Consider the following 13,099-nt stretch of genomic DNA (forward strand, 5'->3'; position numbering starts at 1 on the left):
TATTTTCTAGAAACTTAACTGGTTTTCGTTTTTCTTAGATATGTGGTAGATGGTGGCTTTGTGAAGCAGTTAAATCACAATCCCAGATTAGGGTTGGACATCCTGGAGGTGGTTCCAATTTCAAAGTAAGTTTCTATGTCAAGCTTTTTTTGTTCAAAAAACAACTTGATAGATAATTTTTAACTGTTTTAGGGGTATGATGTTAACTACTTAGGAAACTTACAGTATGTTTTGGGGACTTCTCTTTTTCTGCTTCTAAAGGAGTGAGGCGTTACAGCGAAGTGGCCGAGCTGGCAGGACTTCCTCAGGAAAATGCTTTCGGATCTATAGTAAAGATTTTTGGAACCAGTGTATGCCTGACCATGTGATCCCTGAGATTAAGAGAACTAGTTTGACATCTGTAGTTCTGACCTTAAAGTGCCTTGCCATACACGATGTTATAAGGTATGTAGACAATTTGAAAAAAGAAAAATTTGTTAGGATGGAGCCATGTTATTCTTCAGAATTCATTTGAAGTATTTGACTCTTACATCCCTTTCATTTCGAGGTTTAGCTAAACCCAAATAAAAGTCTTCTTTGCAATGCTTTCCCGTGATTTGATTCCTTGTTCTTGTTTTAACCTTGGCCTAAATATTCATGCTGATGTTTATTTGGATCATTTAGTGACCACTGTTCATCTGTAATGGAAGATATATAATGACCTTTATTCCAATCAGAAACTGGTTTTCTGGTAGCATCTTTTGTATGACCAGCATTGTACCAAGTACTTTGAGAGATAGAGTAATACTCTGTGGTAGTATTTTGCTTTTACTAAACTTAACTTATGTTAGGGAAATAAGATTCAGACACATGAAACAAAGAATGGAACAACTGTTAAATTACTCAAATGTTAAACTATATAATTAATTGGCATAGGATAGAACATTGTTGTAGGGGCTTGAAATTTCATATTATACATGGTAAAGGAAATGATGAATTTTAATTTAATTTAATTTAATTTATTATTTTTTAAAGATTTTATTTATTCATGAGAGAGACACACACAGAAAGAGAGAGAGAGAGAGAGGCAGAGACACAGGTAAGGGGAGAAGCAGGCTCCATGCAGGGAGCCCGATGTGGGACTCGATCCGGGGTTTCCAGGATCATGACCTGGGCTGAAGGCAGATGCTCAACTGCTGAGCCACCCAGGTGTCCCTGAATTTTAATTTTAGTCTAAATTGATTGCGAATGTGAAACTGTCAGGAACCTTAGAAGGTGACCATGCATTCTTTAAATTCATAAGAAGGAAAATAATTACTAGGTGTACCCAAATATGTATTGTATACTCTTGGAAAGCCAATTAAAATATATTTTGGACAGTTTAAGATTAGATATTTTCTAAATGAGAACATAGATTTTAAAAAGAGGAAACCATATAATATATGAAATTCTAACTGTAATCATGAATGATTCCAATGAGAAAGAAGGATCATTTGAAGAAATCCAAATCCCTAAACAGAAAGCTTTCAGATGAACCTGGGTTTTAAAATAACATTCATAATATTATTATTTTTGTGAATAATATAATTACAAAGCAACATATAATCAAGAATAAACATGTATTAGAAAAAAAGAATATTGAGAGTGGCATATAATTAAGAATATATTTAAAAAGTAGGAATCATAATTACTTAATATCATCTGCATTGAGTTATTTTTCCATGTTAAGTTTTAAGACTTAGAATGTTAACTAAAAGTTCCAAAATGCTAGAAACAAACAAAAGATTTCTCAACTCTTTCTCTTTTTTTTAAAGATTTTATTTTTAAGTAACCTCTACACTGAGTGTGGGGCTCAAACTCAAAACTCCAAAATCAAGAGTCACATACTCCACCAACTGAAACAGCTGAGTGTCTCCCTTCTCTCTCTTTTTAATATGTGTGTAGTATAAGGAAAAATAGAGCCAGTATTTGGGATATATGGTAGAGTACTCATAGATGACAGAAGGAAAATGGAGCTTTAGGGGTGCCTAGGTGGCTTAGTTGATTAAGAGTCTGCCTTTGGCCCAGGTCATGATCTCTGGGACCTGGGGTTCACCTCTCTGCTCAGCAGGAGTCTTTTCTCCTTCTCCCTTTGTTTTCTCTGTCACTCTCTCAAATAAATAAATAAAATCTTAAAAAAAAAAGAAAAAAGAAAATGGAGCTTTTCAATTATTGTCTTGCTTCTTTTTTCTCTATCAAGAATGTTTTTAAAATCAGAAAGATAAGAACAAGTCTAGGTAAGGAATTGATGACCACGGTGGATTAGGAAATAAGATAAAACCTAATGACCATAAATGAGTGTCTTGAGGCTTTATACATTATTTCCATGGTACTAAAAACTTGCAGATTTAGGGTTATCTAAGAGAAATTATGCAAAATAGGTTGCCAGAAAATTGTGAGAAATACAATTTTTGACGTCTTTATTTAGGAAAAGGGTGGAATCTGGAAATAATTACCCAGTATGTTTGAAATTGATCTTTAGCAAATTCTAGCTTAGTTTATTAGAAAAATGGTTTTAGAGAATTTGATGGTGATTTATAATAATCTGTATGGCTCAAACTGGTTCATGAAGAATATGTTAAAATAAACAATTTTCTTTTCAGTTTGAGGACAAAACTAGTCCACATAATGGGTGTACCATAAGAATTTATTGAACAATAACCTAATATATCTCTTGTTTTCTACACAGTATATAATAAGATTATATTTGACATCTTTGTGAATAAGATGACAGTACTGCTGATTATAGTTGCCTAATAGCTAAATCCAAAATGTATTGATTAATGGCTTAGCATAGCCTAGATGAAAGTTTGGCTGATAGTATGCTGAACTTTGCTCTTTCCTCATGACCATTTCAATAAAACTATTAAAGATATTAAAATCATGGTTATCAGATTTTTGGAAAATGTCTAGATATCTAATTAGTAGTTGATTAAAACCGGAAGATTTAGAATGATCTCAGTAAGCCAGAACCTTGGACAAAAATAAACAAGCAAAAGTCTGAAAGATTACATTTTATATCCTGTGTTTTGGTTATACATTAAGGAAATTCACGTGGGAAAGATCTGAAATTATCAGATCACCACAACTTAGTATGAGCTTGCAATTACTATTCTGTTAAGAAAACAATAAAAAATTCCTACTGACATAAGCTTTAATTAATAGATTGCAATATCCAGATGACTGGAATTATAGCATTCCTGTTGGTCACTCTACATTTGGAGTTCAGTTTTGGATATCCTCACATTTTATGAGAATTTTGACAAGCTAGAGTGTTTCTGAAAGATGGTAATTAGGTATGTTGGGTCTCTTAGAAAGCAAATATTTTTTAGTATATGTGCTGCCAAAGGAAGCACTCTTAGAAAGCAAATAATACAAAGAGTGCTTGACAAATTTGGTAAATAAGGGAGAAAAATGATAGGTTTTTTTTTTTTTTTTTTTTTACAGATCTGAAAGGGCTTTCATATAGAAGAGGAAGCTGACTAGTTTGGTATTGCTCTAGGACAGGGGTCGAAAACCATGGTCCAGGCTCACTGTCTGTTTTTGTAAATAAAATTTTATTGGAACACAGCCATGCATATTCATTCAAGTATGGCTGCTTTTGCTACAACAGCAGAGCTGAATAATTGTGACAGAGACCATATGGCCTACAAAACCTAAACTATTTACTATCTGGCCATTTTACAGAAAGTGTTTGTCGACTCTTGCTCTAGAAGATACCAGGACTTGTTGGTACAAGTTGTAGGAAAACTGATTATAGAACAGTCTACGAGATTTTTGTTTATTTGTTTTTAAGTAGAGCTGTGAATCCTTGGATGGACTTTTGTGTAAGGTATTGGACCTTTTGTCCTTTGTTGGAGTTTTTCAAGGTGAGAAGTTAGAGTAGATGACTTAATCATCTAAGACTTGCGGTGGAAAAAGTAATCCAGTGCAGAGAGTATTAAGTAATTATTGTTCTTAATAATACAATATGTATGTAAATGTTCATGCTTGGTTATATGCCACCCTTTGTGAATATTATTGTCTTATGTTCACTAACAGTTTTGTGGTTATTAAGAGAATGTCTTTATCTTCAAAGATATTTATTTAAGAGAGAGCTAGTGTGCATGTGGGTGGGGGGAGGGGAAAGGGGGGAGGGAGAGGAAGAGGGAAAGATTCCTAAGTAGATTCCGTGCTGATTGTGGAGCCAGATGTGGGCCCCATCTCAGGACCCTGAGATCATGACCTGAGCCAAAACCAAGAGTGGGATACTCAACTGACTAAACCACCCAAATGCTTCTAAATTGTCTATTTTCAGAGGATGCATGCTGAAGTATTTTGGGGTGAATTGGCATTGTATTTGCAACTTGTTTTCAGATAATTCAGGAGAAAATATGAATATATGTAAAGCAAATATGGTAAAATTAATCAGCTATACTTAACCATTTTATTAAAAGCCATGCTAAAGTACTGTTAATTGTAATGTTTGCCCACATTCAATTAATTTTCTCCACTGGTTTATAATTAAATTGTAATAAAACCTGTGGTTTATAGAACAGAGTAGATTTGATATTGGCTATGAAGAATGGGGCAGGATTAGGATAAGTAGAGAAGAATGGTGAGTGTTCTAGGTAAGGGGGAATCAAAAAGAAATGCTTCTTGAATTAAATAGAAGAGTGTGATTCAGTACTGAATTCTACTCCTGAAACTAATATTTTACTGTATGTTAACTAACTAGAATTTAAATAAAAATTTTTAAAAAAAAGTGTGATTCAGAAAAAACAGTTTCTTCCTTTGTTGAATGCTGCTCATGATCAGAATGCTTAGGAAAAAAAGAGAAGAGGGCTTGAAAATAGATCAAGTAAACATTTTTAAAGAAATTTTCAAGTCTGTATAAAATCTTACAGTGGTCAAAAAATGGAATCTCACTCATATCTCATTTAAACACACAGGTTTCCCTATTTGGATCCACCTAATGAGAGACTTATTTTGGAAGCTCTTAAACAACTTTACCAGTGTGATGCTATTGACAGGTAAAACAAAAACAAAACCAACCACAGCAGATCTTAATTTCTTTGTTTTATTTTATTATTTTTTTAATTTTTAATTTTTATTTTAAGTAAACTCTGTGCCACACATGAGGCTCAAACTCACGACCCTGGGATTGAGAATCACATGCTTTACCTACTGAGCCAGTCAGGTACCCCAGTTTCTATTTAATTTAATTTAATTTAATTTAATTTAATTTAATTTAATTTAATTTAATTTATTTGAGAGAGAGAGACACACACACACACAGAGAGTGTGTGTGCACGTGGGCACAAGCCAGGGGAGCAAAGGGAGATGGACAAGTAGACTCCATGCTGAGCATAGAGCCTGATGCAGGGCTTGATCCCATGACCCTGAGATCATGATCTTAGCCAAAATCAAGCGTCGGATGCTTAACTGACTGAGCCACCCAGGCACCCCCTCAATCTTTTTAAAATAGGGTTCTTAATAGTTTCCTTTATCAGTAGAAAATTATTTGTTTACATTGAATGGATTATTTTATATGAAGTTAGCATTTTTCCTCAGTTTTTCTTTGCCATAATTCTGAATTTAAAAATTACATGGTAAACTATGTTATATCTGGTATTATTTAACAGTAATTTTTTTAAAAAGCTTTTATTCATTTATTCATGAGAGAGACAGAGAGAGGCAGAGACACAGGCAGAAGGAGAAGCAGGCTCCTCACAGGGATCCCGATATAGGACTCAATCGCTAAACCAGGATCACACCCTGAGCCAAAGGCAGACTCCTAACCCCTGAGCCACCCAGGCGTCCCATTTACAGTAATTTTTGAGTATAATTTCAATGCCAGGCATTAGGCTGAGTATATATCTAAATAATAAGAGAGCCAGAGTCTTGGTTCTCATGATTGTGTGATGGGGAAAGATTTGGTAATTAATCTCTGATTTCTTCGAGGACATCTTCTATGCTTCTGTGGCATTTTGTGTCTTTTTTTTTTTTTTTAATGTACTTTATTCTGCCTCACTGCTTATTTTTTGGATGTATTGGCCCTTGAAAGCAGGGAATATATCATCTTAACGTTTTCTTTTACCAATGATCAATGGTCATGTTTCTTATATTGAATTGAATTTCTGGAGTTGATTTAAGGTAATATAAACTGTATCTGATCTTTCTGAAGATTAACATTTCCTTTGTACTCTCTCAAGGTAGAAAGACTTAAGAACTTTTTCTTTCTGTTAAGGAGTGGCCATGTGACCAGATTGGGTTTGTCTATGGTGGAATTTCCTCTCCCTCCACATCTGACATGTGCAGTAATAAAGGCTGCTTCTCTGGATTGTGAAGATCTACTACTTCCAATAGCAGCAATGTTGTCTGTGGAAAATGTCTTCATTAGACCTGGTAAGAAGTTTATTTAAAAAATAATGGACTTTATTTTTTAGAGCAGTTTTAGGTTTAAAGAAAAATTGAAGATAAGTACAGATGCACACAGTTTGCTCATTATTAACATTTTTTTTGTTCATGTAGTACATTTGTTATTATTGATGAGCCAGTATTGATACATTATGATTACTTAAAGGGTCACTGTATTGTATATTCTTTGGGTTTTGACAAATCTGTAATGAAACATTTCCACCATTACAGTAATATACTAAATAATTGCACTGCCCTAAACATCCCTTGTGCTCCACCTATTTATCCCTACATCCCTTCTCCCAAGCCCCCAAACCCTCTTATAAGTAATGAGTCTGAGAATTCCTGTTGCTCCACATTCTCACCAGCATTTGGTATTGTCATTGTTTTGGATTTTGACCATTCTAATAAATGTGTGCTGGTATCTTGTTTTACCATGCAGATCCCTGATGACATACGGTGTTAATCATCTTCTTCATCTTTTTTTTTTAAAAATATTTTATTTATTTATTCATGAGAGACACAGAGGGAGAGAGGCAGAGACACAAGGCAGAGGGAGAAGCAGGCTTCCACACAGGGAGCCTGACGTGGGACTCGATCCCGGGTCTCCAGGATCACACCCTGGGCCGAAGGTGGCGCTAAACCGCTGAGCCACCCGGGCTGCCCTAACCATCTTCTTATATGCTTGTTTGCCATTGTAGATCTTTTTCTGGTGAAGTGTCCATTCAGGTCTATTCATTTTCTTGTGTTATTTTATTTAAAGATTTTAAGTAATCTCTGCACCTAACATGGAACTCAAACTTAGAACTCTGAGAGTTGCATGCTCTACTAAGCCAGCCAGGTGCCCCCAGATCTTTTAAAAATTGGATACTAATAAATAAATAAATAAATAAATAAACTAATTAATTAATTTTCTTATTGTTGAGCTTTAAGAGTTCTTTGTACATTTCAGATACCAGTTCTTTATCAGGTATGTCTTTTGCAAATATTTTTCTGAGTCTGTAGTTTGTCCTCTCATTCTTTTGATGTTGTCTTTCATAGAGCGGAAGTTTTTAATTTTAATGAAGTCTAGTTTTCAGTTACTTCTATCACAGGTCGTGCCTTTGGTGCTGTATTTGGAAAGTTATCACCATCCTCTATCACATCCTCTAGGTTTTCTCCTATGTTATTCTCTAGGAATTAGATGTCCATTTGTTCTAGCCCCATTTGTTCAAAAGATTATCCTTTTTCCATCGAAACGCCTTTCTTCCTTGTTAAAGATCTTTTAACTGTATTTGTGTGGGTCTGTTTCTGGGTCCTGTATTCTGTTCCATTGATCTCTTTTCCTGTTTTGTCAGTACCACACTGTCTTGATTATTGGAGCTTTGTAGTAACTCTTGAAGTTGGATAGGGTCAGTTCTCTGACTTTGCCCTTCCAAAACAGTTCAATATTGTTTTGGCTATTTTCCCTTTCTATATAAACTTTACACCCAGATTGTTGATATCCATAAAATACGTTGCTGGTCCTTTACCTGGGTGGGATTATGTTGAATCTGTAAGTCAGGCTGGAAAGAACTGATACCTTGACAGTTATTGAGCCTTCTTATCCAAGTACATGAAATATCTCTCCATTTATTTAGATTCTCCAGTGATTGACTGGGATTTTTTATTCCCATATATCTAGCCCTATGAGGGATGGAATTGAGGATAAACGAATTTTACATTTTGTTATCCTTTAACTGAGTTGCTTGAAATAGAGAGTTGATAATGTTCCTGGCTGAGAGTTAATTTCCTTTCACTGGTAAAGGAAGATAGTATAGTGGAACTTTGCCCTGTTATAGTACATTAGTAATATATTAACTTTTCTTCCCTAGACTCAAAAGAAATGGAAGTTCAGCCGTTGTATCCAAATAATTATTTTGAGATTTCTAATGTCTTTAAATTTCTACTTCTTTCCTTTCTTGGTGTGTCAGTATGGGACACACCTTACTTCATCAGCTTTATTTTCTCCTAATGGGAGTGGAGAGGATCACAATTTTTTTTTTTTTTAAAGAGCCTCTGGGGGGAGCCTGAGTGGCTTAGTGAGTTAAGCTTCTGACCCTTGTTTTCAGCTCAGGTCATGATCTCAGGGTTGTGAGATCAAGCCCCTGCATATGGAGCCTGCTTAAGATTTTCTCTTTCCCACTGCCTCTGTCCCCTGCCCCCAATTAATTAATTAATTTTTTAAAAGCTTAGGAATAGACAGTGTATCTTGCCTGCAGCCAAGGCTAACAATAGTATGTGCTATCATACTGGCCATATCCTTTTATAGGCTGAGTGTTGTGTCCAGATTGGTTTATTTATTGCTAAGACAATAATGGAGGATACATTTTTCTATAAAAGTACTCTGGTTTAATCCATGTGCTGCCTATCCCAAATATATTGTAGTCTTTTTTTTCCCTCTAACTTTCTAGATTGTAGTCTTAAGTGTCAGAATTTTGGTTCTAGTAATATACAATTATTTTTTTTTCTAGCAAAGACTATATATGCAGTAAGTAAGGTTGGCTGGGTGGTGGGTAGGGGGGTGGGTGAAATAGGTGAATGGAATTAAGAGAAACAAAATTCCAGTTATAAATAAATAAGTCATGGAGATGAGAAGTACAGTATAAGGAATACAGTCAGTAATATTATAATAATGTTTTATAGGAAGTACGCTTACTGTGGTGCATTGAATAATGTAAAGAATCGTTGAATTGCTATGTTGTGCACCCGAACCTAATGTAGCATGTGTGTCAGCTATCCTTTAATAATAAACTTAAAAAGTGAGTAAATAAGTAAGTTTGGCTGGTTTTCAAAGCCAAAGATGCTCTAAAAACTATTATAGAGTGTTGAAGTGAGAGTCAAGAGACCAGGGTTCTAACCTGACTCCCTGAAACCTAATTATCTGACTATTGGCCTAGTTTTTCTGGACTTCATTCTTCATTTGTAAACTCAGGGAATTAGATTAGATTAGGGTGATCCAGTCTAATAGTCTTGTAAGGCCAGAAAAAGGAGTTGTTTTTCCTCTTTGGAATTTTTAAATAGATGAAACCACTCTGGTGTTAGTTTTTTTTTTTTTTTTTTTAAGATTTTATTTATCTATCCATGATAGACACAGAGAGAGAGAGAGAGAGAGAGAGAGAGGCAGAGACACAGGCAGAGGGAGAGGCAGGCCCCATGCTGGGAGCCTGACATGCGACTGGATCCCTGGACTCCAGGATTGCGCCCTGGGCCAAAGGCAGGCGCCAAACCACTGAGCCACCCAGGGATCCCCTGGCGTTAGTTTTTTTATTTTTAATTACCTTTATAAAATTTAAAATTATAAAATTTTAAAGTTACAGAAATGTTGAAAGAATAATAAAGAATTCCTTTATACGTTTTACCTTGTTTCAGCAGTTTTTAATATTTTGCTGTATCTGCGTTATTATTTTCTTCTTTCTCTTTCTTTTTCTCTATATGTATGCTTTTTATTTCTTTTTTAGAATATAAAAGGGAACGTTTTGAGAATATTACACTCTCACCAAAAAATATTGATATGCATATTTACTAAGAATTAGGGCAATTTCTTATTTAACCATAGTCCATTTACCAAAATTAGGAAATTTAATATTGACACAATACTATTATCTAGTCCAGAGTCCATATTCTAATTGTCCATTGTCACTAGAATATACAAAAGTAGTTTTAGGATTCCTCAGATATATCAATGTCTGCTAACAGTTTTTATTTTGAGGTAAAATGTGCATGTCTTGAAACATATGAAAGTTGTATAATTCAATTAGTTTTGCGAAGTGCGCACACCCATATAACCCATACCTCTGTTAAGATATGGAACAGTTTAAAAAAAAAAAAAGATATGGAACAGTTTTATCACTCCAGAAAATTTCCTCAATACCCCTTTGCAGTCAGAATCTAGCTATCCCACCTCCCCCCAGTTAGCCACTTCTCGATTTTTTTTTTTTTTAAGTTTGGCTTTTCTGAGACTTCATGTAAATGGACTTATATAATATGTACTTTTTTGTGTTTGGCTTCTTTTGATCAACATAATGTAAGGAGATTCATCCATGTTGTATTTATTAGTGCTTTGTTCTTTTTATTGAGTAGTAATTCCACTGTATGGACGGACATACTACAATTAGTTTTTACCATTATTCTATTGATAGACATTTGAATTGTTTCTTATTTGGTGCTATTTATAAATACAGCTGTTAAGGGGTGCCTGGGTGGCACACTCCATTAAGCAATGGACTCTTGGTTTTGGCTCAGGTTGTGATCTCAGGGTCTTGAGATCGAGTTGGAGTTGGGCTCTGGGGCTTAGCACAGACTCTGCTTGTCCCTCTCCCTGCTTCTCTACTCCTCTCACCCTCACTCTCTTGCGAGTGTATACACTCTCTCTCAAAAAAATAAATCTTAAAAAAAAAAAGCTGTTTTGAATATTCCTGTCTAGGTTTTTTATAGATGTATATTTTCATTACTCTTCGTTAACTACCTAGGAAACAAATTGCTACATTATTGAGTAGGCATGTGTTTCCCATTCAGCTTGAGTTGTGGGATCAAGTTCCTCCCACCTCCCTCATGGAGCCCTGTGTTGGGCTTCACGCTCAGTGGGGAGTTGGTTTGGGATTGGGATTCTCTTTCTCCTTGTGCCCCTCCCCCTGCTTATATTCTCACTTGCTCTCTCTAAAATAAATAAGTCTTTAAAAAAAAAGCAAAGAAATTGCCAACCCTTTTCTCAAAATGGCCATGCCATTTTAAAATTCCATCAGCAATGTTTGAGAATTCAGTTTGTACTACGTCTTCCTCAACATTTGATGTTGCCTGTCAGTTAATTTTATACATTCTATTTTATACATTCTATTCTGTTTTATACATTCTATTATATATTGCCATTCCCTCCTTATGGTTTAATTTGCATTTTCCTGCTAACTAATATTTTTATACATTCATGTGATTATTGGCCATTTGTCTGTCTTCCTTTGTGAATTGTCTGTTAAAATATTTTACCCATACTTTAAATTTATTAAAAAATTATGGAATCTCAGAGTTTTTAATTTACTCTGGATACAAGTTATTTGGTAGGTATGAGTTGCATGTAGTTGTTCCTACTCTGGGCTTTTCTGTTTACTTTCTGAACAGTGGCTTTTGATGAGGGGAGCTTTTGAATTTTGAGAAGTTTAATACATCAGTTACTATTTTTTGTGGTTACTACTTTCTGACTGCTAAAAGATCTTTTCCTTCCCCAAGATCGTGAAAATATATTTCTCTCTCATATTTCTATGGATGTTTACCTAAAAGCTCTACAGTATCTAGCTTTTAATAAAGTTTAGTACAGTGATCCATCTGAAATTAAGTTTTGTATATGGTATGAGGTTGAGGTCTAGGGTACTTTTTTTTCCTCTGTGAATATACACTTATTCCAGCACATTTATGGAAAAGATTTCTTTCCCCCACTGAACTGCATTGTTACCTTTGTAGAAAAATCTATGGGTATATATGTATGACTCTTTCTGGACTTTATTTTATTCCATTTATCTGTTTGTATATCCTTATGTCAGTGCCACTTTGTGTTGATTAAATAGCTTTATGATAAATTTTGAAATAAGACATTGTAAGTCTTTCAACATTGTGTTCCCCCTTTTTTTTTTTTTTAAGACTTATTTATTTATTCAGGATAGACATAGAAAGAAAGAGGCAGAGACACAGGCAGAGGGAGAAGCCGGCTCCATGCCAGAAGCCCGACGCGGGACTCGATCCCAGGTCTCCAGGATCACGCCCTGGGGCAAAGGCAGGCGCCAAACTGCTGAGCCACCCAGGGATCTCATTGTGTTCCTTTTTTGATACTCTTTTTTTTTTTTTTTTTTTACCTTTGCGGCTTTTATTTTTTTTTATTTTTTTTAATTAATTTTTATTGGTGTTCAATTTACCAACATACAGAAAAACACCCAGTGCTCATCCCGTCAAGTGTCCACCTCAGTGCCCGTCACCCATTCCCCTCCAACACCCGCCCTCCTCCCCTTCCACCACCCCTAGTTCGTTTCCCCGAGTTAGGAGTCTTTATGTTCTGTCTCCCTTCCTGATATTTCCCAACATTTCTTTTCCCTTCCTTTATATTCCCTTTCACTATTACTATATTCTCCAAATGAATGAGAACATACACTGTCCTTTTCCGATTGACTTATTTCACTCAGCATAATACCCTCCAGTTCCATCCACGTTGAAGCAAATGGTGGGTATTTGTTGTTTCTAATTGCTGAGTAATATTCCATTGTATACATAAACCACATCTTCTTTATCCATTCATCTTTCGATGGACACCGAGGCTCCTTCCACAGTTTGGCTATTGTGGCCATTGCTGCTAGAAACATCAGGGTGCAGGTGTCCCAATGTTTCATTGCATCTGAATCTTTGGGGTAAATCCCCAACAGTGCAATTGCTGGGTCGTAGGGCAGGTCTATTTTTAACTCTTTGAGGAACCTCCACACAGTTTTCCAGAGTGGCTGCACCAGTTCACATTCCCACCAACAGTGTAAGAGGGTTCCCTTTTCTCCGCATCCTCTCCAACATTTGTTGTTTCCTGCCTTGTTAATTTTCCCCATTCTCACTGGTGTGAGGTGGTATCTCATTGTGGTTTTGATTTGTATTTCCCTGATGGCAAGTGATGCAGAGCATTTTCTCATGTGCATGC

The 13,099-nt window shown here is 35.4% G+C and overlaps 1 protein-coding gene across 1 annotated transcript in view; it reads left to right on the forward strand.

Annotated features, from left to right (window-relative positions):
• Window positions 1-13,099, forward strand: part of DHX40 (DEAH-box helicase 40) — a 54,431-nt gene that overhangs the window by 19,072 nt on the left and 22,260 nt on the right. The window contains exons 9-12 of the mRNA XM_025996042.2: window positions 39-125; window positions 262-444; window positions 4,950-5,030; window positions 6,248-6,405. Of these exons, the coding sequence (XP_025851827.2) occupies window positions 39-125; window positions 262-444; window positions 4,950-5,030; window positions 6,248-6,405 (509 nt within the window). The remainder of the gene's footprint in view (window positions 1-38; window positions 126-261; window positions 445-4,949; window positions 5,031-6,247; window positions 6,406-13,099) is intronic.

Source organism: Vulpes vulpes, chromosome 2 (assembly GCF_048418805.1).
Source record: "Vulpes vulpes isolate BD-2025 chromosome 2, VulVul3, whole genome shotgun sequence".
Taxonomy (NCBI): domain Eukaryota; kingdom Metazoa; phylum Chordata; class Mammalia; order Carnivora; family Canidae; genus Vulpes; species Vulpes vulpes.